At 42.8% G+C, this 26,876-nt stretch overlaps 2 protein-coding genes across 3 annotated transcripts in view; one reads left to right on the forward strand and one right to left on the reverse strand.

The window, feature by feature from the left end:
- Positions 1-10,056, forward strand: part of HDHD2 (haloacid dehalogenase like hydrolase domain containing 2) — a 34,712-nt gene extending 24,656 nt beyond the window's left edge. The window contains exons 5-7 of the mRNA XM_019739678.2: positions 2,530-2,746; positions 4,804-4,867; positions 9,130-10,056. Coding sequence (XP_019595237.2) covers positions 2,530-2,746; positions 4,804-4,867; positions 9,130-9,233 — 385 coding nt within the window. The 3' untranslated portion in view covers positions 9,234-10,056. The remainder of the gene's footprint in view (positions 1-2,529; positions 2,747-4,803; positions 4,868-9,129) is intronic.
- A 6,417-nt stretch (positions 10,057-16,473) lies between these two features.
- The window catches only part of KATNAL2 (katanin catalytic subunit A1 like 2), a 64,827-nt gene continuing 54,424 nt past the window's right edge, over positions 16,474-26,876 (reverse strand). For both annotated transcript variants that reach the window (XM_074340020.1, XM_019739666.2), the window contains 3 exons: positions 18,079-18,241; positions 17,163-17,265; positions 16,474-16,645 (listed from right to left, as the gene is read on the reverse strand). In XM_074340020.1, coding sequence (XP_074196121.1) covers positions 16,506-16,645; positions 17,163-17,265; positions 18,079-18,241 — 406 coding nt within the window. In that variant the 3' untranslated portion in view covers positions 16,474-16,505. The remainder of the gene's footprint in view (positions 16,646-17,162; positions 17,266-18,078; positions 18,242-26,876) is intronic.

Consider the following 26,876-nt stretch of genomic DNA (forward strand, 5'->3'; position numbering starts at 1 on the left):
CTCTTAATAATATGAGAACATGAAGTTTTTAATTTTGATGGAGTCCAGTTTGTCAAAATGTCAGTTATGCTAGGATTGAAAAGCCCTGATCTAGTTCAACCCCTTCGTAGATAAGAAACCTATGCCCACAAAATGTGATTTGCTGTCACCTATTCTAAGTAGTGTAGATACTACATTTTGGACCAGAAATGCTTGGAAGATAGGATGGGCAATGCTATCTAGTATATACTTTGTAGGATGTTTAGCAGCATCCCTGACTGCCACCCACTGGATGCCAGTAGAACCCATCTTCCCCCAGTTGTGACAGCCAAAAAGGTCTTCAGACATTGCCAAATGTCCCCTGGGGAGCAGAGCTGTCCCCAGTTGAGAACCACTGAACTAGATGTCTGCCTAAGATGTTTATATTATGGCCCGGCTCCCTCACTAGGATTTTTCAGTTTTTTCCTTTGCCTCCATGGAGTTTGCAGCCAGAGATTTTTGCATTGGGCCTTCTTTGCACCTTTCTTCCTGGCTTCTTGCACCTCAATGGGCTTATCGTTCGATATAGACCGAAAATTTTCAGATTTCTTTCTGATACATAATTTCTGGTGACAAAAACAACCAATCCTTTGTTCCTCTGTCTTATAAGTGTAAAAACACTCCCAAGTAATGGGGTGTCTGTTTTTGATATTTCTAAAATGTTTAACTATGAAAGATCTTTTAACCTGTGCCCTAGAAAACGTTTAGCTTTCAGTCCATCCTCACTATGCCATGGCTCTTCAAAGACTCAGTAAAGCTTACGCTGTGCAGAGAAGGATAGAAGCAGGAACCACCTTCCTGAGACATGCCTATCTTTTCCAGCCTCATGTAGCACTAGTTCCCATTTAGAGAAATGTAGAGGAACCCACAGTTTCAGCCCTTCCAGGGAAGGCACTAAAGTACTGCCTGGGAATTAAGTACACCCATCAATCAAACTGATAAGTCTTATCCCCAGTTAATACATAATAAAATATTAACAAAGCCAAATCAAATGAGTTTTTAGTTTAGCTGTATAAGTGGAAAGCAATTTTGAGGTCTGTTGCATAAAGAATTCCAGTTCCGTGGTAGAGTAGCAAATAAATGGGATTGGGGGCGGGTGACAAGGGGGGGATAGATAAATCACCCATTATTATCTCATTGCTATCAGCTGTGGTTCTTTAAGGCCGGCATGGTGGCTTTACCAGGTTTCCTAACAGTTGGATTTTAAGCTCTGCTTTAAGAAATAAATTTGTGTTAATATTAGGGAATAAATTTGAAAGATCTGTCCTGTGCTGTGAGCAATGTGTAGTAACTAACAGTAAGGCCCTGTAATAGTCCAGTATTGGTTTTTACTTAATAAAATATTTAATCATAAATGTCTGAATTCTGCATCTCCCACAGGAAGGCATTTCCATGCCCACCGACAAGAATAATTTAGCAGTTTCATAGTTGAGCGCTTAATTACTCATAATTGTGAAGGGTAAGATGTGATGAATTCTTCCTCGATGGACATACTAAATATTTTAACTAAGTAGATGGCTTAAAGTAAATTAAGCTAGTGAGATCATTTATTACCTTGGTTAAAAGCAGTTTAAGAAATCTTATCATGTCCCACATTCCATTAGATGGTAAAATGTGTGTGACTGTTTCTGCTGTGTGACTACAGGCTGCACTGTTGGGATGGATGGCAGATTGTTTTTTTGGGTGGGGGGTTGGGAGGCGAGTATTAAAAAGTTGGTGGGGTTTTTTGGATTCGTTTGTTAGGTTTCTCCTGAGTCACTAATGAGGATCCTTAGCTACATGTAGAATTTGGTTATCAAATGAATGGAGATACACTTTGGGCCCTTTTGTGTGGTATGAGAATAGTTGTCCTGTATCAGGACAAAGAGAGATTTGGCAGTAAAGGCTCTTCCCTAAAGCTTGTTGGTGTGCTCTGATTCAGGGAAGATGGCCTCACTTGCAAGTAATATCAAGCAGTCAAAACGTAGAATGATGAGGTAAAGATACAAGCAGAAAGTATTTGTGAAATGCTCTCTTAAATTTCTGAATTAGAAAGACACATACGTTTTGGCATAGAGGAAACAGGAAATCAGGTATTTTAGGAGTTAGCTGAATATGTCACTGCAGCAACAGTTGTGTCATATTGTAAAGGGCTCAGGAGCCTCCTGCTTCCATTAGGGAAGCTTGAAACAACTTATCTCATTAAGTTAAGCTTCTTCCCTTGAGTATCTTATTTAGCTTTACTTCTCTTAATTCTCGTTCCCTGGTGATTTGGGCAAAGTGTCTGAAACCACTAAAGGTAAAAGGTTGAAGCAATCCCAAATTTAATAATCTATCACCTTTCTTTAGTGTATCTGAGTGTAATTCCCAGCAGTTCTTAGTGAATTCATTAGAAGACAGCAAGTCATTAAAAGTTAATAAGAAACTATTTGTTTCTGTGGGTGTGAAGAAAACCACTTTGTAAGTCTGACATTCTTTCCTAGTCATAAAAGCCTTGCGTTTAGCCTGTTTCCATTTTCTCTGTCTCTCTAGGTTACTCCTGGATGGGGCGCCTCTGATAGCAATCCATAAAGCCAGGTATTACAAGAGGAAAGATGGCTTAGCCCTGGGGCCTGGCCCATTTGTGACTGCCCTGGAGTACGCCACAGACACCAAAGCCACAGTAGTGGGCAAACCAGAGAAAACATTCTTTTTGGAAGCACTGCGGGGCGTTGGTTGTGAACCTGAGGAGGCCATCATGATAGGAGACGTAAGTAGAAGAGCCCAGAAAATGCCCTGAGTTCACCTGTCATGCTGGGAAGATCCAGCTTTGAAGCACAGCTTGGAAATACAAGCAGACTCTGCTGTTGATATCAGATGGTACTAAGTGGCCGCCTATAAAACAGGCTTTCCAGTAGATGTTTAGTGATATTCTTCTAAAGAACCGAAATTTTTATTATTTCTGACATTCTTCATAGTGTGATGAGATATATATATATAATTCAAAAGGCCATTAAATGCAAGTCAGTTAAATGCTTTATATATATATTATGTCTTTTTGAAGAAAACCTCTACACAAATTTAGGTTTTTTGAATATTATGCAGGAACAACCTATACCTAAAGAATTCTACCATTGTTGATTTTGTTTCTTAGTATATGCTTTATGGAAGAACTCCCCAATCAGTATGCCACAAATACCTAAACATACCGATTGCCTCGGCCCGTTGAATGGCAGAGCTGAACCTGGACGATTGGAGGCTCTAGCTGGTGTCCTCTGGCCATGAGCACCTTGTTAATTCACCCTAGTGTACCGGGAAACCATTATCTACGTGTGCTGTGAGGGAGGAAGAGCTACAAAGCACACTGCCTTGTAGGTGGGAAGTAGGTGGCAAGGATTATATTTCAATTTTAAATGATAGCATGTTAGGCTGGAAGGGACCATCGAAATTGTCTGGTCCAAACCGCCTCGTTTTATGACTGAGAAATTGAAGTCCAGAGGTAAGTCTCCATGCCTGAATTCCCTTAGCTAGTTAGTGGTACAGCTGGAAGTAGAACTTGAGGCTCTGGACTCCCTCCAAAACAAACTATAAATCTCTTGCTTTCTTAATGTGTGAGGATGCAGATATATCACAGTCTGCCTGATTTTCTTTCACATCTCTATTTGTTCACATAAAACCAAATAGGATAATCATTGAACTTGATACTGTTTTGAGAAACCATCTTTTCAGTCATATCTATTCCTCTGGGAAAGCCTTTAGCTAACTTTCCTAGGCAAGTGTATGTTTGAAGAAGTGGTTATCTGAGCCTGGAGACTTCCGAGTTCTTTATCCTGGAGATAGTGGTGTTGGGACAGGGTGGACATGCGAGAGCAGCTTTGTGCAGGGCTGTTATTCAAGACATTGGCAGTTTTCTTCTCTCCCTCTCCTTGTCCACGTGTCCCCGCCTCCCTCCTTCCTTCTCTTCCTCTTCCTCATCTCCACTGCTTCAACAGGGCAAGTTTTAGGTGCAACAGAAAAGTTTTTAAGACGTCGAATGAAGACTTTGACAGAGTAAACTCGTTTCCTAGGGCTGCTGTTGAATAATATTAAAGATTTTAATGGAAAAAAATTTTTTGTTCAGGCATGGTCTGAATGAATCCTGCCCGTAGACATGAGATAGCAGGGTTGACTTTCTTTTTTATGTTTCCCCCAGTCCTTGGGTTTGTTTTACCTTGCGTTTCTTATCACAATCAACCAAGCACATGCATCCCTATCCTGAGTAAGAACCGGAAAGAGGAGCTTCCTTTCCTAACTGATCTGTTATTCCCAAGTGGGAAGCAAAAGTCAGTCCCAGAATCCGTTGAAGCCTCGTGATTTGACTTGATTCCACCTGTTCGGGACGAATGGCTGGAAAGGAAGGATAATACCCTACACGGGCGGCAGGAGCGCTGTCATCTGAATATAGTTCATTCACTGTCTGCAGTTGGGTCCTTCACCTTAAAAGCTGCCAAATGAATAGGATGCTTCCCCCCCCCCCCCCATGATCTGTTTGAAGAGGAGATCAGTGTACATGGGGCAAAAATGAAGACTGCTCTTTATGCTTGGTTATTAGATTACTACTCGGTGGTCCACCCTCCACCTCTGCGACACTCCCCTTTCAGGTGCTATGCTTTGTTAAACTAGTACATGTGGATTTCCCCTTTGTACACCTTCCTCTCTTTCATTTTAAGAAAAAAAACGTGGGGTTGCTGTTGGCCATCCCAGCCTAATAAGTCAGATCAGTTGGTAAGGTTTTGTTGGCAAGTTAACGGAAGACTCTGGCCTGAATGCTCTCGTTTGCTTTTCTAGGATTGCAGGGATGACGTTGCAGGAGCTCAGAAGGTCGGCATGCTGGGCATCTTAGTAAAAACTGGTGCGTACCTTCTGGATGAGCCTTCTCTAAAACGGGACGGTAGGATACACAGTTGCTTAAAGAAAGTCTTTGTGGGAATGGCAAAGCCCCCTGCACACTTTCATTCTCTTTCTGTCACCAAATAAAAATAAAATGGTCTTAAGATGACAGGGGAAAGGACAGCGTGGGCGGGCACATGCTGTGCCATACTAGGAAGATCAGAGTTCAGAGGTGTTTTCATGCTTCCCCAGAGATGACTTTACACAGTGGACAGTTATCATTTGTATGATTTGCGGGATGCACAGATTACCACATTGAAGTGGACCAAAGACCAGTGATCGTAGTGCTCTATAAAAGGAGCTTTTGTTTTCGCGCCAGCTAGAAGATGATGAAGTCCCGACTCTTTAGGAACTGGCCAGCTAAGTGACCTAATGCTGTGTGTTAATGTTTGCATTTTTTTAAAAAAACACACACAAGAAACTTCTTTCTTATCTTTCCACTTTCTTTTTCTTGATATTTCCTGTACCCAAATTAGGTAAACTCTGCATAGTTCCTCGGGTGCATTTAAGGAAAAGCAAGGAGCTTAACGGGAAGCACTCAGCTAACACAGTACTTGGCTCCAGTGGACTGATTTCAGTGTCCTCGTCCCTGGCCTCACTCTGCGCTGACCAGCTGTGCAAGACTCTGGCCAAGGCCCTTCCCCTCTTGGGACCCTTTAAGAGTGTGGGGTTGGACTGGTCCCCTCTAGCTCTCACAGTGCATGACTTCGTATGGTTTTCTTATGTGGAGTATGGTTTATACGGTCATTGCAGGATAAGAAAAGAACAGGCATGAGAGCTATGTGTAGGGTTGAATCGTTTCGCATTGGGAACTTAATGAGCCTTTTCAGATACAATGGCAAGCCCCCCACCACGCCCTGCCCTCAGATGGCACCTGTTGAACTTACAAGTCTTTTCCAAGGACTGTCACGGGCTCTTATAAATCAAATGGCAGATAAATGGCGCCACAGATGTTTCTGTGAGCTCATTTGCCTGGTTTCATATAATGGTAATGAAACTAATAGGCTGCTCATAAAAGATTGAAACGTAAAGTCACAGAAAAGCTGCCACTTGGCAATTTTTTAGAAAAAGTACATTTACTCATGACTGTGACATTTGTTCAAGAAAGTGTGGTTGCATAAAGACTTTGGAATTTAAAAATAAATAGAAATAAGAAAACGTGGCTGCAGCTACAATTGAATAAGTGTCTGGCAAGGCCCTGTGTGAACAAAGAGTGGCAACAGTCTCCTCGAGCCTGGGGCTTGGGGGGAACCATTGGAGCCTTGCAGATGGTGACACCAGTCACTCTAGAATTAACAGTGTCATTTTTCACACTCTGCCAAAACAATGGACACCTTCCGGGAGCATTACTGCTCTTTGAGGTAAACAAAACAGAGGAACTAGAAGCAAAAGTCAGAAAAACAAGCCACCCTCCTTATCCTTCCCTGTATCTTAATTTTCAGATTCCTGCCATTCACCATTTTATTTTCATCATTGAGGAAATAAATCCTCAGTTAACTATTTTTCCTCTTGTGTATTATGCTCACGAATATTTCCTTCCTTTGGCTCCCATGTTAAGGATTTAAGTTTCACCCTGTTGGTAGCACCCTGTTCTTAGCACCCTGTTCTTTGCCTCTATAACATTTATAAGTTTGTAATTATGTATTTATTTATGCCAGTGTCTTGTAGGCCCAGCTCCCCTGGCTGGTCTCCACTGGCTCTGCCTTCTTTCCTGACTGGCAGGTGGTTGTGACCAGCCTATCACAGAAGCATCCCGGTAGTCTTAGAGAAGCCAGCAGCATAACACAACCAGATCTACAATGTAGAACTTATAAAGCAGCTAAGCCCAACTTATGAAAACAGGCCCATTTGTACTATTCATCTCTGGTCAGAAAGAATCCCAAGTAAGCCCACTGTTCTGAAAGCACCAGAAGGGCTGCAGCACTATGAATTTGAATTCAGTACATTTGAACTATTTGCTAGGTTTCCCAGTGTTGAAAATTACCGTAACGATTTTAACTTATTCAGTAAGAAGTGTTTCTGGTGGACAGTCTTGAGCCACTTTGTTTCTCAAGGAGTGACACAAGGTTGGTGCAAAAGTAGTTGTGGTTTAAAGGTTAAAAATAATTGCAAAAACCGCAATTACTTTTGCACCAACCGAATACATTTGCTTGATGACTCGTTAATGAAGATTTTTGACTAGTCCTAACCAGAATGTATTTCTGTTCAGCATGTAAAACAGTCACCCAGAGAAGATAGGCTCTCTCTTTATGTAATGTCATCAATGTGGGTCTCCTGTATCCTCCCTCCATTCATCGTTCATCCATGCAGGAAAGCACAGATCACCACAGCGAGTGAGCCAGGCATGAGTAATGGTGGCCTGCTTCATTCATTCAGCCAACATTATTGAGCACCTGCTGTATGCCAGACACAACGCGCGGTGCTAGAACTGTCATACTATACTATCACATAATGGAAGCCACTGTGTTCATTTGTACCTTGTGGGGACCCCACTTGCTGGGCCAGATTAAGCAAAAGCATTCTGCAAGCCCTTTATCAACATGGCTAAGAAACTTGACTTTCACATATTTGCCCTTAGACCACTGGATCCAGGGAGTAGGTGGTAGAGCAATAGTTAGCCGTTAGCTTACCTTCTTGCAAAGGAGTTTATACTTAATGGGGTTTGAGAAAACACTGACAGTTTGCCATGTGGACCTAACTGGGTAGTTGCCTTGAAGACACATTCATTACTTTTGCTTATTTGATGCTGGAGGGAATTCCGCCTAGTAAGACAAGACAGGAAGCTTCTTTACCACCACAGTGCAAAGGTGTGGAACAGGGTTGGCAGGCTTGTTGTTTGCTGGGCAAAACCTCTTAAAGTGGTAGTTGTAGCAAACGGAAGGAGTGGTAGAAACCGGTGGGTCTTTTGTTGGGGGAGCTGCATGTAGGCAAAGAATACTGGAAAATGCAGAAGACTAAATAGCAGAGATCACAGAAAAAGAGATGAGAGAGCAGGGAGAAAGAAGGAAGTGCAGGGGCAGCCTGGGTGGCTACAGGGCGGGTGGCCTTGTTCTCCAAGCCCTCAGCTGAGCAGCTTCTGCTTTCCTCCCTCGGTTCCTCCCTCCCATTCTTAAAATAAACTGCAGCGCTCACCGTGTGTCATTATGTTAGGTGCTGGGAGTACAGTGAGGAATATGACAGGCCTACTCCATACTCTCAGGGAACTTACAGTCTCAGGTGTGAGACAGACATTAAACAAATAAATATATAATTACAACTTGTTATAAATGTTATAGAGGCAAAGAACAGGGTGCTAAGAGAGATTACAATGGAGGGGGTCTCATTTGGATGGGAACGTGGAGTCTGAGCTGAAGCATGAGGGAGGCAGTCAGGTGAGAAGAATGTTCCAGGCCAAGGGGAATAGCAGGTGTGAAGGTCTTCAGAAGAGCCAGGTCCAGCCTAGGACTGTGGCCTGGTGAAAGGAGCCCATGCTAGGATGAGGGCTGCTGGGGCCCAATGTCAAAGGGCCTTGTAGGCAACAATAGAGATTTGTGGTTCTTTCTGAAGGGCACTGGGGCCCAGTAAGGATGTTTAAATAGGGGCTGTGCACCATCTGATTTCCATTTGCATAAAAGCTCTCTGACCACCCACCTTGTGGAATGGTTCCTCTGTGTTGGGGTGTTCTGTTGTGTGTCTTGAATTCCAGAGTCTGGGGAGAGTTGGGCGTATCTTGCCCCTGGTGCCCTGCTGTGCATGCGGCCTGGCCCGGGCCTGTGAGCAGCCATCACTCTCTCCGTCCCCACCCCCAAGCATTCTGATTGGCCAGACTTACAGGGTCCCTGCTTGGCAGCAGTACCATCAGGAGACACAAGGCCTCTCCCCTGTGGCTTCTGGGCTTCCATTTCAAAGCATTGATTTAATCACCATTCCTATCTTGAGGGCTAGTGGGGGAAGAAAGGAATTCCATCAGCTGTGGAGATTGGAAGGCAACCTGAGCTGTCAGGTGACCCAGTACCCCTGATTGTCCATTGTGAAAGGCCAGAGGGCCTGGGGAAATGCTCGGTGCGCTGTGTCTCTGAATGTCTCCTTGCATCCTGAAGCCTCAGTCAGAGGGGCTTTGGGAGACGTGCAGCTCCGATTCTCTAGCAGTTGTAAGGGTGGTTCTGTGCTGGCCCCGGTGCTCCAGGGTGTGATGACTGGCGTTCTAGCAGTAGCTTGTGTTCACTGGCTTTACTTTCATTTCAGGGAAATACCGTGCAGCAGATGAAGACAAAATTAATCCCCCTCCTTACTTAACTTGTGAGAGTTTCCCTCATGCTGTGGAGCACATTGTGCAGCATCTACTGTGAACCATTATGTGAAGAGAAGCAACTCGAAACGCAGCTTTTTGTCGTCTGGAATGAATCCCTCACCAACCCAGCGCCAGCACAGGCAGACACACCCCTCAGCGCCATCACCGTCAACCCTCCTTTATTGTGCGGTAGTTAGAAGGAAAGGGATTGAATTGCAGCCAGCCACTAAACCGGGCTTATCTCTTTTGTTTTATTTTGTAAAAGAAAATGAGACCCAAAGAAAGGGAAAGCTAGATTTTACGCCATTCCTTTTAAAATATTCATCAGGCGAGGCAGGGCTAGGAGGGAGACTGTCCTTCCAGGGTTCATGTTCTCTGCTGTCTCCTCACTGGTCAATTGGGGGCCGGGGGATTCAGGTTATGAATAAAGTTGAAGGGTGTTTTTTAAATTATCAAGGAATACATTGAAAGATGCATTAGGCTGTAGTATTAATATGGAGTTCAACTGTGAGACCCGTCAGAAGTGCCAAGGGGAGTCCATGTCAGAAGAAGCAAAATACATTGTCCTTCAGCCCAAGTGATGGAGTGAATCTGCTCTAACGGATGTGGAAAACTAGATTATCTGCTGTGTTACTCCCAGCACGGGTGACTTCTTTTTCTCTTCATTAGCCAGAGACGACTAATTTAAATTTAGAAACTGATTTTAATTTAATATTTCCATTAATAACCTATTCATTGCAGATACTTATTATACTGTGTAACAGTTGTTTTGGAAATTTTATGTAAAATTAAAACTATCAGTATTTTACAGATGTTTTAATTAGACATTGTTATTAACAGGAACAGTGCAGAAACTAAAATCAAGCCTTTAATGTCTTATAGTCCATGCGTTTTTGAAGTTAGTGTCCACCAGGGTCCTATTAACTGTACATTTGCAAGATTTCATTATTTTTGCCTCTGACACTATGGGAAAAATCTTTTAGAAGCTATTGGGACAGATTCAGGCTTTTATGTACTTGGTTACTACAGCTGTGAAATGAAATCTCGTCTGGTAGCATGGATTATTCTTCTCGTGTTAAACCCACCCAAATGAAGGGGCCTAAGTAGGTAATGATTTTCCTCGTGCATTTGCATCCCGTGATCATCCTGGGCCTTTGCAGTTGTGTTCCAGGGCTCCTGGGCATTGAATTATTAGCGTGTAATTGTACCTCATTGTAGTGTTCACCTGATTGAAGCACTTGCTGACGTTAATGAGCCCGGGTTCTGATGCTTGTTTAGAGATCAGCGTGGTCTGGGATGGGAGGGAGCAAAGCTAACACATAGTCGCTTCTCTCCTTCTGGTCATTTGGTGAGCACTCTGTTCTTGTTTTTGCAGATGCCCCAACTTAGTACTTCAGCATCCTAGCTCGCAAAAGATAGATGTCTCAGGACCAGCACCCCAGATGAGAAGATGAGTGGAGTGGCAGAGAGCACAGATTTGGGAGCCGGGCCAGCACTTGACTAGGTCTGTGACTCCGGGAATGGCACCTGGCTTTTCATGCCTCCTTTCCCTTATCTATAAAGTGGAGATAACATAGTGCCCACCCCATAGGCTTGTTGTGAGAGTTAAATGCATGATGCATATATTGAGTCTTAGCATAGCATCAGGCACATGCTATGTACTGTGCGTTTGCAGCGACGATGGTGCAGGTGTAGCAGGAGTGTCAGCATTTAACACTCTGAAAAGGTTGGTAGAATCCATCTGTACAGTCAGTTCGATGAGGAAAGCCTTCCTGAGGATTAAAAAAGGGGGGGCACATTCTACTGCGTTTAAACTCCCTCCGGGCAAGGCTGCACAGAGAGAGGAGCTCAGCACACAGGTATGGAGCGCTGCTGGGGCCTAATGTGTGGGCCTCATTCAACATCAGCTTGTGACCTGTGTGCCTCGGTCAGTGATTCTTTGCTTGCTAATTGCTCTGTGCTAAGTGTCGGGCTAGGAAATAATGGAACTTGTAAGAAAAGGATTTTGCCTTGAGGACCCTTACTAGTTGAGTTGAGTACCCTTTCCCTCCTCTGTGACGTGAGCCTCACTGCAGGATGGAGTGAGGCGTTCCCTCCCTCAAGCCCACGTAACACTTGCTAGACTCCACTTAGGTCTTCACGTGTATCTTTTCCCCACCAGACAGGACTGTGTCTCATTTTTTTAAAATATCTGCTGCAACGCAGATAGGCTCTCAGATGGTTACTGAAGCAGTAAAAACTAGCTGTAAATATTATAGGAATTGAACGCCAGAAGGCATAGCTGTGGGAAGGGAGGAGAAAACAAGATTCATTTTAGACTTGTTGCCATAGGGGATGCCAGCTTAGACACTTGGAAATAATGGGTCTGATGCTCTGCAGACAGGTTAGAGCTAAAGCAAAGAAGTAGGCATCACTGATGGTCAGGAATTAAGTAGAATGACAGGAATGGGTGAGATCACTTGAGCATAACGTTTCCAGCCAAGAAAAACAGCTTCTCTACTTTCCTCCATTCTGGTTTGGCCCTGTGGACCATTAAAATCTTACTTTGATATTTTATTGATTTAACAAACATATAGGGCTTGCTCCCTGGCCTGTCCACGTTGAGTTTCATGAGGATAAACAAAAAGCTTGGTTTAGATCCAGGTTAGTATAAATATTCCCAGCTCAGCTGGTTGGTCTGCTTTGGGCGTCATGGAGATTTAATAACTGAAGTATCCAAAGCACTTCATTTTCCAGCCTCTTGTGATACTAACCTCAAGCACAATGTTTGCATCTGGTTTACTGTCATCTTGTCCTGGGCCCAGGAAAGGGTCCAAGTGACACCTTAGGACTAGAAAGGGTACTAGTGACCACCCACTGTCAGGAGATGGCTGCTGAGCAGCTGCTGTGAGCCAGGTGAGTGCGAGGTGCGAAGGAGGATGAAGCCCCAGTGCAGTGGAGGAGACACGTGGTCGTTGCTCCCAGCCCACTCTCACGCCTCAAGAATCAACTAGTTTTACGGTAGCCCTACCTACCTACCATTCCACATGTGTCACAACTGATTGTAACACCTAGGAAAGGAAAGCAGGCTCACTAAGTGACAGGTCCATCAAACACCTGTAGCTGTGGATGTCGGAAATTCCCTTGTAACCTCACCCTTAATTCCACATTTAAAAGTTACAGTAGCATGCTGGACAGGTAAGTTGAAAACACAACTGCGTGGGTTATGTCCAGTGGGTTTTGGATAGGATCAATGGTTGTGTGATATAATGCACCTATAATGAAAATTTTGCTTAAATTGCACAAATCTATTTCACTAGAATACTCTGCCTCGAGTAGTAGAATTCCTCTTTCACAATCAGTTGTTTACATAGAGGCATGTTTGCATGATCAGGTTTCAAGTCACAAAAGTCTTCTGTAGCGTAAATTCCCCAGGCCCTTGCTGACCTTGTACTAGGCCAGCCATCAAGGTCTGCTGCCCACAGCAGGCTGCTGCCTTTGAGAGGCAACCAGAGCCAAGTGCCCGAGCACCAGAAATGATCATAGTTTAAACTGTGTATCTGTTAAAATCAAACAATTTTGAATACCGTAATTCTATTCAGGGCTTCCCGTCGTGTCACATCTCAACACTCGTGTGTTTCACTGGCTGATGTGCCTGAGAAGATCAAACTATTTATTAAATGCCTACTGTGGCTAAGCACTAAGGAAGACAGAGCAGAATATGGCTCCCACTCCTTAGATGCTATCTTCTAGTTGGGAAATTGATGTGTATGAAAATGTATCTTAACAGTGCAAAGGGCCCTGATGAGTTCCGGACAGCTGCCCTCTCAGAGAAGAGGTCGTGTGCAGTAAGCTAAGTGCTTGGGACTCTAATTAGGAACTTGTAGCCTGTAAAGTGGGTACAGTGCTCAGAGACTGGTATTTTAAGGAATGTTTTAATTCATTCAGTAGCAGTGAAAAAAGGATCACAGCCACGGTGCTAACATTTGGGTAGGGTAACAGATGAAACACACACAACCACTTAGTACAACAGATACTGATAAGTGATGAAGAGGAATAAAGCCAACAGGAGTGAGGGAGTGGAGGTAAGTACGGTCCATCCGTGAAAGCGGCTGGTGGTGAGCTGACTGACGTGCAGAACAAACCAGAATTCTAGGGGCAGTTAACTTAGTTGCCAACATCTGAATATCAGTAGATTTCAAGTGCAGATCCACTACTGGTTTTCCTAGGACGCCTGGAAGCTCTGGCAGTGTTAGGTTCGAATTTCTACATTCAGTTGGAGCTGAGTCACTGTTGTGTCATTGGGATAGTTCCGGCCTTCCCCCACTTAACCACAGTCCCCACCTCTTCCTTGTGTCACCCCTACCTGACTTACATATTTTTACATTCCAAGTTCCTATAGGCATTTGAGTTGTGACCTCTGCTTTAGAAGAAAATACCTCATGTTGGATTAGGTGGAATTTTCCTCCAACAACTAACAGGCCAATCTCCTGTATCCTTATGAACGTAGATATGCTTTTAATCTACTTGGAAAAAAAATAACCATAGAGACTCTAGATGTAGTAGATTAATCACGTGTTAGTTGACTGCTCTCAAAGCCCCACTGAAATAAGAGGACAGCAATAATGAAGGTAGAAACCCACAAGAGTATGGTAAAGGAGACGTAAGTGGACAAGAGGGTACAATAATTTGGAAGATGGTAAGTGGACGAGGGTTGATAGTTATAATCAGTGCAAAGAAAAAAAATTCATCCTGTAGAACAACTTCAAGACTCAAGGCTGAGAGACACTAGGTAGAGAGGAAGAGAGGAGTGAGACAGGGTTGAGAAGCAAGGAATTGGTTCCAAGCTGGTAGACAAAACGATTGGAACCCCAGAAACCCTCCCCACCCTGTGCGGCCAGATGAGCACCCCCAGCCGAGGTAGAAGAATGGAGGTTTATTTTCTGAAAAAGTGAAACCATGCAAGTTAAGGCCGAGGGGATGATGAGCATGGCGGTGGGCCGCGGTGAGATGCAGGACTGAGAATGGGGATTAGGTCCATCTCTATACCACCGGGGTCCTCGGTTCCCATTACCTTGCAACACCAGGACCAGAGGGCATGGGGATAGAATGGAAAATGTGTCTGATATTTGGTGATTTGGAAAATAATACTGATGGGTAGCTGACAGATGTGAAGGTGTGTTACATAAAAAATAAGAATAGATACTTAGAAAAAAGCAAATGAAAAAGCAGTTATGAATGCCAGGAAAGGTAAAACTCACAATGTAATCCTGAAAAAAAGAAAATGTAATCCTATTCACTGGTTGGCTCTGCAGTGACTATAATGTCCGGTTCTCGTAGAAATACTGATGACTGAGTTAACCTAAAATCGTAACATAACTGTTGGGATGACAGGGAAAGCCGTGTCCGGCAGTGGGGTGCAGGAGCTAGATTTCATTTCATCCAAAGCCAGAAGTCATTTTAATGTATAACTGATTTTTTGTTTTTAAAGAAGCCACCAAAATAAAAGGATGACCTAAAAACACACGTACAGGCATAATGATTTGGAGACAAACTTGCCAAGGGGAAGAGGAGAGGAGGATTGAATATGTGACTAAATGTAGGCGGAAGTGTTACAAAGATGAACTCGGAGATCCTTAAAAGGAATGGAGGAAGGATGTGGAGATGCTTCAAGTACACCTTAGGCTGTGTGTGGGGTTTTAGAAGTGGAAGAAGATGACATGTATTTGCTGCGAGTGGTAAAGCCACACTTACCCTGGAGTCAGGAACGAGCAGGCAGTAAGCCGAAAGGGCTCCAGTGTGTTGTCACAAAGCACGTTATCCGCGGGAATGCCTCCTCTGCCCCTCTACCTGTTCACTCTGAAGTACACATTCGGTACACTCCCTGCTTTCCAACCTCAGCAAATTAACAACAGTTGAGATGATATGAAATCAGAAAGGATGGTAGTAGCCACAAGGAAATGGACTAACGGCTACAAGAAATGTCAGCTGGCAGCCTGACCGAGGAAATAACCCAAAAGCACAGAGGGAGGCCGTTTAGCTTAGGGACCTAGTCACTTAGGTATCACTAGTACAGCTTAGTGTAACACCGAATGATTATGAGGTGTACACTTAGTATGTCCTAAGATGAAATCTTTTTATTTCAAATTCGTTCTCTAGAGTGTATTTTCAATTTGACTACGTTTTCCATGAAGTGACATTTTCAGAGGCATTTGAGAATATTTCACTCAAAATAATCAATACCCCCAAAATGCTTTGTCTTTTGTTTAAAAGGGTAAAGTCCTTTGGAATATTTAGCTATCCAAAATGTCCCCTTTCCTGGAAGTTTTTCTTCAGAGGAAGAGTCTGTCTTGCAGGAATGAAGAAAATGGCAAGGAAGAGAAAAGAAGGTGACTTAACCGTAGGTAAGTTCTAGTTGGGGATAGAGGGGGCATTATTTAGTGGAAGCCTTGAGGAGTTGAATGAAAGTAGATGCCTCTCAGACTGGGCTTCTGAGGGAGATGCTTCCAGCTGTTTATAAACCACAAGGAGATGTGGAGGAGCCTAGGGGCAGGAGAGACGCAGGTGGACTCTTCTAGAAGCTCAGGTCACCCATCCTAAGCTTTGGATCCAACGAGGTGCTGTGGCAATGGCAAGGGATGTGAGATGCAAAGAGTCCAAAGGTGGTATTAGGGGCCAGAACTCAAAATGCTCAGACTGGTAGCTGGTGGTGGTGGCGTGCGAGTCACACTGTTAGCTGTAGATGCAAAACGGTCATCTGTAGAGATGGGTCAGTGACAAGTCCGAGTGGGACCTAGTCTGATAGGGGTTTGCTGCTGAGAAAACTGGTTGAGGTCAGAAGTAGGGAGAGCTGATGAGATTCAGAAAGTTGTCAAAAACTAGACTCTATGTTTCCTTGTCTGCTCCCATCCTTATCCACCCTTGAACTGTCCGCTGGCCAGATGGCCTGTCAAACTGAGCTTCTGATTGGCCCCCCAACTCAGAACCACCCTGTGCTTTCCAACGCAACCTCCCTAATTACATCTTTTTCTTCAAAATGAAAACACCAGTTCACAAACGGGGAACACTACGAGAAACGGTTCATCAAAATTTTATGGAGTCTAATTGTGAGAAAAGTGTATTACATGACTTCATAGCACATATTACCTGTAATTGAAATCTTCAATATTTTGCTGACATCAATAATGAAAAATTAATGAAAATAGCTCACATTTCTTAAACAACACAGTTGTCCAAATTGGTCTAAAAGAATAATTTTTTCTATTTCAATCCTTATGTTCTTCTCCCACTTATACAAATAAACCCAGAGGCCCCTGTGGCTGTCTTTGTGGCCAGATCAGTAAGTGGGATTTCAGACAGACTCGAACTCACTTTGCCAGGCTGAGTATCTCTGAGTCAGATTCTTTGCTGAAGGCTTGGTGTGAGCCAACACATCCAAAAAGTCGGCAGTGGTCACTGTGTCCAGCTGGATCCCAGGGAAATTGCTGCTCTCTAGATAAAAACACAACAGGAACAGCACAGCGATCGACCTTATGGTGATCAATGCTCTTGAAATGCTAATAGACCTTCTTTCAAGACAATGCATAATGCAGCATTCTTAATGGTTAATGCAGAAAAGGCAAGACTAAAGAGAGCTGGGGAAAACAACTTTCTTTAATGTGCAACTCAGCCCCTGAAGCCCGGACAAACAAACGTGACTTAAATGTATCATTATCAAAGTATTATTTAATATTTATATAGTGCTGTGTAGATCCAGCCCGACCTGATAGTGTGCCAGAGAAATAAAAGCCCGAGCCCTAAGGAGTGGATAATCTAGGGGCAAAGTTGATCCAAAATGGAACTCCAGAGGAGAGAAGAGTCGAGTGCGGGAAGGATCCTTTGACCCAAGAAGCTGTGCAAGTGTCAAGAGCCACCAAGAACAGGAGCAAGGCTCCATCTGCTGGTGAACGGTGGAGTTTTAAACACAGATTTCCCTCCCAAAGCACCTTTGCTGTGATCCCAGCCATACCTGATTGGTGGTTTTCAAGTGCATGGAAGATCTTCCTCACAGGCCGCATAGCTGCTTCCCTGCAGACCAGCTTAATGTCTGAGCCCGAGTAGCCTTCTGTCTCCTGAAATAGCCGCAAACCAGCCACTGGTCAGCAGGCAGGACGCTGGTAGTGATGACATCCTTACGGACAGGACCCAGTATCAGGGCCCCTGTATAGATTCTGTATCTGCCCCCCCCCCATGCACGCTGTACACATATTCCCGATAGATAATGCTTGGGGGAAGAGAGGCCGCTGATTTGTTTGAATAAGCTAAGAAGCTGGGCAATAAACAGCTTCCTAAATCTATACAAATACATGTTGGAAGATGCTAGTGAAGGTTTGGACCACCTAAGTTAGCCTAACGGGCTCTTGTGTCCAAACCTAAGGAGGATCGAATTTAGTCAATACTTTCGTCCTTGTAAATAAGATCATACCTGCCTTTGAGGAACCTCAGAGAACAGCAAGTTTAAGCGTCCACTCAGGAAGCAATGATACAGTGACAATGGGGGTAACAAGTATATTTGTGAGTCATTAAATCATCACAGTAGTCCTTTGTGGGGTATCTGTTACCCATCTGACAGGGGAAGAAACTGAGGCTCAGCAAGTGGTCACACAGCTAGTAAACTGCCTACAAGGCCAGGATTTAACAATAGGCTCTCCCAGTCTAAACCCTGTGCTGTTTCCACTACATCACATTGTTTCTCTCTGCTTGAATATTTCTCATGAAAGAGTTCATTCTCTCATGAAGAAGAGGCCCCTTGCATTGCTGGGGAGTTTGGATCTTTTCTAAGTGATTCAAGGAAGAGGCTCCAGGCAGCTCCTGAGAAGACCCTTCCTAGAAGATGCCTTGTGGGGGCTGCTTGGCCTGCAGACGCCTCCGTCCAGGCAGCATACCTGGCTCAGCACACTGTACTCCAGCTCCGTGCGCAGCTCCAGGGCTCTGCTCTTGCTCACAGGGGGCAGCCAGTGGTGGATCATGGCCTGCCTGGCCTCCCGGCTGGGGAGGTCAACCAGAATCCTCTTCTCCAGGCGCCGTAACATGGCATGGTCCAGCTCCCTGAAATCACATCAGAAACGGGGCAGAAAACTCACTTCCTAAGCAACAACTGTAGTTGAAGAACAATTTGGCACTGCAGGAAGCAATTGTGCATTGTAACTGTTCCTTTACGTCTATGTCTGAGTGGATAGGACAATCAGCTCATGTTGTTTGGGAGAAAGAATTGGGTAAAAAAAGAAAAGAAAATACATCCCCAGAAACACCTCATGGAAAGTGGGTAGTTTCAGGTGACTTAATTTAGGGGAAAATAATCTAACTGACAACAACCAAACAATTCCCATTGCAGTCGTAACATGAATTATTCAGTCTGACCCTGTCAGTGAGTAAATTATCCTGACAATAACTTGGGCACTCTGGGAAGTACATTCATTCTTCCAAGATTCTGACATTCTGGAGCGAATGACTACCTCACACTGTTGCTCTGGTGATCTCAGAGCGAATGCTCCCTCCAGGGTCCCCAGTGCACATGTGGCCCTTTGAGACACTCGTGCTCCTTCCAAAACATTATCAAGCCAGGTTTATGCAATTTCACATCTGCATGCCATTTCCCTAAATTTCTTAATGTACAATTTTCAAACAAGTAGAAAAGTAGAATAAAACAATGACAATCCATATACCTACCATCTTGATTCAACAACAGTTAACATTTGCCATATCTGCTTCATATCTATTTAGCTAAATTATTTCACAGTAAGTTATATCATGGAATTTCACCCCTACATGCTTCTGCGTGCATTCTCCCCTCTACCCCAAAATGGCATTTTCTTATACAGCTACAATACTGTTATGACACCTAACAGAATTAACACTGTTAGCGTCATATGTCTAATGTTCATTCCATATTAAAATCTCTCCAATCATACCAAAAATGCAGTTTTTCCAACCAAAGTCCATCAAGAATCATGCATTACATATGGTTACGTCTCTTAAATCTCACAATCTAGACCAGTCTCCTTGCCCTGGCCCCTTTTTGAAGAGAGAAGGCTGGTTGTAGAATGTCCCACATTCTGGACTCGCCTGATGTTTTCCTCATGGTATTATATAACTGGTTCCTCTACCCCCTGCTCTCTAAGATGGACATTAGATCTAAAAGCTTAATTCGAATCAGGGTAAAAATTTTGTCCAGTATATTTCATGGATGAAATATATCGATATGTTTTCATCTTTATTATCCTGGGATCCACACGTTGGTTTGTCTCGCTGTTAGTGATGTGGTGTCTAATTATTGGGATCCTCTAGTGACTGCGGGTCTCTCCACTGTAAGGGAAACATCTCTTTGCAGGTAGCAGGTATTCTACGTACAATGCTTAGGCACCATGTGAATGCCCCTTTCTCCCTCCCCTTTCAACTAATGCTTTTAGCATTTGTTAATGATCTTTGAGTCAGTTATTTCACGAGAGTGCAAAATGGTGATTTAGAAGTTTTTTTTTTAATTCTATGTGTTATTTGGAATTATTATGTAGAGTTTTCCTTCACTAACTGGGGATCTCTAGTTACACTGAATTCTTGTTATCAACAGATCATTTTGAATGTGAGTCTGTGAAATCTTTATATGTTAAAATTTCAAGTTCCTAACAGGGAGGGAACTTGATTTTCGAGTATAGAAATTAGCAAATGCCTGTGTGTTGGTCTGGCTTAACCATTAATGACGAGTAACACTGAAAACATCCTCACCAGACATTTCTCATTCACAAAGATATGAGAATTTCCAAATCATGCTCCCGTTTTTCTTACTCTCATTCTGAATCTATGTCATGCTATTTCCTTTTAAATTGAAAAATGAAAACACCCTTTCAGGGAGCGTATCTGAATCCTGAATTGGAGTGGCAAGAGTTCCTTAAAGATGGTGTCTTTTCTTTACCTATTGTTCCTCCAATCCTGAGCTGAGAACCACAGTCTAGGGGAGCCTTACCAGAAATAAGTTGCCTCTTTCTTTATCAGCTTCACCCTGTTGAAATTCACATCGGAGACTCAACCACTTCTCCCCCACCCCCACAACCATTCCCCCTCTCAAGGCCAACATTCATATTTAAAGCAGAGGGTCAACAAAACTTTGGGGAGAACAACTCTTAGGAGATTATCTTTCCTATTTGAAATGTTAATAAAAGGTAAGGTTTAAATAGCACTCACTAAGTGGTAAGGACTATTTTAAGCATTTTACAGGTATTAATTCATTTCTCACAGCAACCCTATGAGGTAGGTACTATTATCTCCATTTTAAGATGAAGAAACTGAGGCACAGAGGTGAAGTAGCTTGTTGAGGTCCCACACCAAGGAGTGAGACTCCAGAGCCTGCCTCTGTCACCGGTCTGCTGCCAGCACAGTTACTGCAGGCAAACTCCCAAGTCACATGGTCAGTATCAGAATCCTGAGAATGAAGGGAGGGTCCTAACAGCATCCGGAAATAAAAGACTGGTTACGTACCAAGGAGCAAGAATGACTTCTCACTAGCAATGTGAGATATTAGAAGAAAACAGAACAATGCCTTCAAAATTCCAAGGAAAAATCATTTCCAATGTAGAAATCCATGTATCTTGGTCAAACAGTTAATTACATTGGTAGACAGAATAAAGATATTTTCAACATGTGAAGCCTAAAAACAGTTATCTCCTATATACTCTTTATCAGGAAAGCGCCAGAGGGAGAGAGTAAACCAAACCAAAGGGCCACGTGGAATCTAAGAAACGGATGGTTTGACACAGAAAGAGAAGGAACTTCCCAAGATGACAAGGTGAGGTCCCAAGGTCTCCTGTATATCCTGGGTGAAGTCAGTTCAGTTTGGAGTTGGTAAGAAGTATCTAGAAGACATGTCTCAAAGAAGATGAAATTGATGGAATATATGAGTGTGTCTGAATTAATCCAGAGGCAATTTAGATAGTTAGCAGGCAGTTGGGAGGGTGAGGTGAGGGGGGAAAAGGAAAGGAGAGAGGGCAGGGGGCGATCTTTTAATACAGAAAAGAAACCATTAAACTCACATTTTAGGAATTTAGTTCAGCAATACTGACCACTTGCCAAGTATTCTGTCACTGCTAAGTCTCCGGTATACATAAATGAATTAAACAAACTCCTACTTATAACAGAGAGGTTTTGGCCATGGGATGCAAGCATCAATGATAAAATAAGACTGGAGATCATACTGAAAACCAGGAAGGAAAAGTGAATAAGCTGAAAAAATGGCAGAGCTAGGGGTGATCAGCAGTTGCCTTCTTTCTTCCATGGCCTTTCCTTGGACCAGCTGCCCACTCCTGAAAATGTAGCAGACTGCAAAAGGAAGGTTCTTGTGTAGGGGTACCTTCTTCTCGGTGTCCCCATTCCATCCAAAGTGACTTCATGCAGGGGGAGGTGGGAAAACAATCTCTCACTATAGATGTCCATATTGATCAGCTAATGCCCTAAAGCAAGAGATTTACCTCAAAACTGCCTGTGGGCACAAAATAAGTGCAACTGTCTGACAGCAAGTCCTGACAAATGCACTTTTAATGACATCAATAATAATATAATCATACAATGGAGGAAACAAAGGACAAATGGAATGTACCCAGGAATTATTCTTTATGTCAATATATTTATATGAAAAAGTTTAACCTGTGGCAACCAGAAGACATTCTCTTTACCTCTTACACTTTGATTTTTGACTAGTTAGCCTGTTCTCCTGTCTTTCTTTATTTGGGTTATCTGATACTTTCTTTTTTTTTTTTAAATTTCATTTTATTAAATTTATTGGGGTGACAATTGTTAGTATAATTACATAGATTTCAGGTGTACAATTCTGTATTACATCATCTATAAATCCCATTGTGTGTTCATCACCCTATCTGATACTTTCTTTACCGCAAAGGTCAAAGGTAACCAGTGAGAGTGACATGTGAGACACTGAGAAGGCGCACAGACCTCAGAGCCTGGCCACCTGGACAGTTTACATGGGCTACAGGCCTTGTATCTGAGCACCTGGGTTCCTGTGCCAAACCTCCCTGGCCCTTCCGGCCTCTTGGCCTGTCTTCCCTTGTTAAACTGTCTGGTTCCTGGGATGGAGATCATTCTGTAAAATTTGGACACCAAATATAATTCTAGTTTGTTCATTCAATAGGTCACACATATTCAGTGCAAACTATCTCAGCGGGATTGGAGAAAAGCAAAGTGTAAGCAGTCTTTGCAGTACGTCCATAACCAACATGCAGTGATGGGTCGTGGCCATCCTTGAAGAGCTGGTTCAGGAATTGCTGTAGTCTTTAGTAGATGGTGGGGAGCCAATGAATAAAACATTACAGATTACCTGTCTCCTACAGTGAGCCCTGCATAGGCTGACGCCTATCTACACTGTCCACTTGGAACAGCTTCTCCCTGGAACCCAGGGGATGCATGGGGTTACTGTGGAAAGCGCCTGGGTCATGTCTGCTGATCTCTGCAGTGACATGCATATGCTTCAATAGAAATATCGTACCCAACAGGAGAGAATTCATAGGGGAAGAAGTCGGTTTGCATAGGTACATTCCTACCCATTCCCATGCAGTAATCTCTTAGATCATATGCTTTCTTCTAAATATTAGGACTTGGAATTTTGTTTTGTTTTTAATAGAATTTGGTCATACCAATCATCTGATTTTTAAAGAGGAATAGTGAAATTTCTAGCCCTTTTGCAAATAGAGCAAGGAAAAGGTGAGTTTCAACATATTTCCCACATACAGTTTTCACACCTTATTTGTACAAACGACCATCAGGTTAAATAGACATCTAAAGATGGCATTTGCCTTAATGGCCCTCTTCAGTATTTTGTTTCCCTCCAGACTCCTCGGCCTGAATCTGTGACTATTCAACAATCGAGGTGGGTCAGATTAGCCCTAATTGTGCTTGCTGAGCATTTCTTACGTGGCTGTTACTTTCAGTGGTCGTATTAAAGACACAACATTTGTATTCTTCTCATGACTTATTTACACATCAAATGACACAGGTGAGCTGTTATTTCTTGCTTCCTTCTTGTCCTTTCTGTGATGCTATAGATCAGGGAAGGTGCTCCTTGAGGAGAAGCCCTGACTAAACAAAGATGCTGCATGCCGTCTTGCTCTGAGAAGGGGGAAAATGACTGCCCCTCGAGACAGATGCAGTTGCCTAGGGAAAATGGTAAGTTAACAAGCAGTAAAGGATAGCTTAGTGCCCTGAAAGATGCTACAAAAGAGAACTACCATTACCCAACCGTAGAGGATTTCTTTCGGGATTTTAGGACTGGGCTTTTACATAGTTTGATAGGATTTAATTATTTCCCCAGAAGGACGGATTGCTTGAGTCAGATAAGTTTATTCCTTCACCTAAGTCTCTGAAGCCAAGATAAAGATCTGTCCCAATATTCTTGACAAAAAATATACTATTTCCTCAGACGAGGACTTGGGCAAAATGTAGCAAGTAGCTTAAAAAAACATCTATACCCTTTGATACAGTAATCCTACTTCTAGAAATCTGTCCTAAAGAAGTAACCAGACTTTGGTCCATGATTTTTTTGCAAGGAAGTTCCTTTCAGTGTTATTTATAATAGAGAAAAGTTGGGAGCATCATATATGTTCAACAGGACAGGAATGATGAACTAAATTGGGGTATGTTCCCATGTGGGAATTTCGGGCAGCCGTTACAAAATCCGATTTTTAGGGATTATTTAATGACACTGGAAATGTTCTTAATATAATGTTGAGTATTAAAAGCGGGACACTAGTGGGAATACCAAATGTACAACCTCTATGGAGGGAAATTGGCGATCTCCACTATAATTTCAGACACATTAAGCCTTTGATCCAGCAATTCTATTTCCAGGAACCTACCCCAAAGCTACACTGGCCAATACATAGAGTGATATATGCATGCTGTTACTCATGGCAGCATTGTTTTTAAAAGCAGAAGAGTAGGAGTAACCCATATCCCATCATTAGGTGATTGGGATAGATTACTATACGCAGCTATCCAGGGAATAAGGAAGAATTTTCTGTATTTATTTGGAAAGATCTCCAGAATATTTTGTTAAGAAGAATCAAGATACAGAACAATTTATATAATGTGTCTCCTTTTGTGTAAGTAAACCAAGTTCAGTTATTTTATGGCGTTTTTTAAAAAAAAACACAAAAAACCCCACAAAAAATGAGAGTTTAGTGGCGCATGTGGTAGCTTATCTCTATATAATATCTGTCAATTCCTTTTAATGGTCCAGAAGTCTCAACAAGGGTGATTTTGCCCCCCAGGGAACATCTGGCAGGCAACATCTGGAGACATGTTTTGGTTGTCACAGCTGGGGGGTGGTGCTACTGGCGTCTCATGGGCAGAGCCAGGGATGCCTCTCGGCATCATACATGCACAGGACGGCCCCCACGGCACAGGCTGTCTCCCCCAAAATGTCAGTAGTGCTGAGGTTGAGAAACCCTGAATTAGTGCTTTCAGCTTAGGCCAGGGCTGTACCATTTCCTCACCAAACTCTCGGACATGATAGTACTGGTATTATTACTGAGAAACTCTGTTATACACACAAATACAAACTAGATTTACATATTAGGATAAAATGAATATTCATTATATTAACATTGTTAAGAACTAGGATTTTCACAGTTATACATATATAAAATCCAAGAACTGAAAACCTTGTACTCTTACATTTGAGTGGGAAATACTGGTACAAACTCATTGTTTGCCTCTTGTTACAACGATTTCCTAGCTCTGCCCAATCAAAAGGCAAAAAAGTAATGGCAATCTGGTAGCAAGGTGCATCCCTACTGGTGAGACTGTGATTCTCTACAGGTCATTTCCCATTAAAGGGCTCTGAATCGATAGCCGATTCCAAGTCTGGAGCAGAATGTACAAATGAAACGTGGGTCGTCTTGTGCAAATAACAAAGAAGCTTGACCTTGGCCACACCTAACAGCAGATTGACTAAGAAATAGAACCTAAAATTCTTTCTTGGGTGAAGTGAATATTGGAAGGCAGCTATCAATCTCTGTCGCAGCAACATGGGTTTAGACAAATATGTCTCAGGCTTGGCACTGTCCAATATGGTACCCGTCAACCACATGTACGGTTGAGATGTGCCATAAGTGTAAATTATACACTGGATTTCAAAGATGTAGTGTGAAAAAATAAAGTAAAATATCGCAATATTTTTATATTGATTACATATTGAAATGATAATATTTTGGATATATTGGGTTAAATATATGTTATTAAAATTAATTTTATGTTTCTTTTTATATTTTTTAATGTGGCTACTAGAAACTTCTCAAGTATATGTGTGCCTCACATTATATTTCTATTGGACAGCATTGCTGTAGAATAATCAGTTACAGGGTCTTTTAAAAGGCTCCAAGCCTAGGAAGGACAGACATAGGAATTTAGCGTTTAGCAAGGGCAAAAAGAAAGAAAGCGGAACAAAAAAGTTCAGAAAAGAAGGAAGGAAGAGAGGAAGGGAGGGGAGAAAAAAGAGGGCAGGAGGGAAGGAGGGTAGGAGGGAGGGAGGGAATGAGGAAGGCAGGCCGGCCTGATTAATGGCCACAGAATGGGAGAAAATATCTACAAATTATGTATCTGATAGAGGACTGGTGTGTGTGTGTGTGTGTGTGTGTGTGTGTGTGTGTGTGTGTGTGTGTTTAAGAATATGTAAGACAAATCTATCATTCAATAATGAAAAGACACATTTGAAAATGGACAAAGGATTTGAAAAGACATTTATCCAAAGAAGACATGCAACTACCAATAAGTACATGAAAAGATGCACAATATCATTAGTCATCAAGAAAAGGCAAATCAAAACTGAGATGCCACTTCTCGGGCCGGCCCAGTGGCTCAGGCGGTTGGAGCTCCGTGCTCCTAACTCCAAAGGCTGCCGGTTCGATTCCCACATGGGCCAGTGGACTCTCAACCACAAGGCTGCCGGTTCGACTCCCGCAAGGGATGGTGGGCTGCGCCCCCTGCAACTAGCAATGGCAACTGGACCTGGAGCTGAGCCGCGCCCTCCACAACTAAGACTGAAAGGACAACTTGAAGCTGAATGGCACCCTCCACAACTAAGATTGAAAGGACAACAACTTGACTTGGAAAAAAGGCCTGGAAGTACACACTGTTCCCCAATAAAGTCCTGTTCCCCTTCCCCAATAAAATCTTTTAAAAAAAACAAAAAACCTAAGATGCCACTTCTCATGCACTAGGATGGCGATAATCAAAAAGATAATAACAAGAGTTAATGAGGATGTGGAGAAATTGGAACCTTCATCCATTGCTAGTAGGAATGTAAAATGGTGCAGCACTTTGGAAAACAGTTTGGCAATTCCTTTAACGATTAAACATAGAGTTACCATAATAATTCCATTTAGGAGAATAGGCAAATCTACATAAACAGAAAATAGATTGCTGGTTGCCTAGTGCTGAGAGTGGGGGTTGATTGCAAACGGGTATAGAATTTCTTTTGAAGGTAAAAAAAAATGTTCTAAAATTGATTGTGGTGATGGTTGTACAATTCTATAAATATAGTTAAAACTATATTTGAATTATACACTTTAAATGAGTGAATTGTATGGTATATGAGTTATATCTCAACAAAAGTTAAAAAAAAACCTAATGAGGTTATTCCTGACAAGTCATTAATTAGATGAGAGAGAGCGAGAGAGAGCGA

Source organism: Rhinolophus sinicus, linkage group LG09 (assembly GCF_036562045.2).
Source record: "Rhinolophus sinicus isolate RSC01 linkage group LG09, ASM3656204v1, whole genome shotgun sequence".
NCBI classification, from domain to species: Eukaryota; Metazoa; Chordata; class Mammalia; order Chiroptera; family Rhinolophidae; genus Rhinolophus; species Rhinolophus sinicus.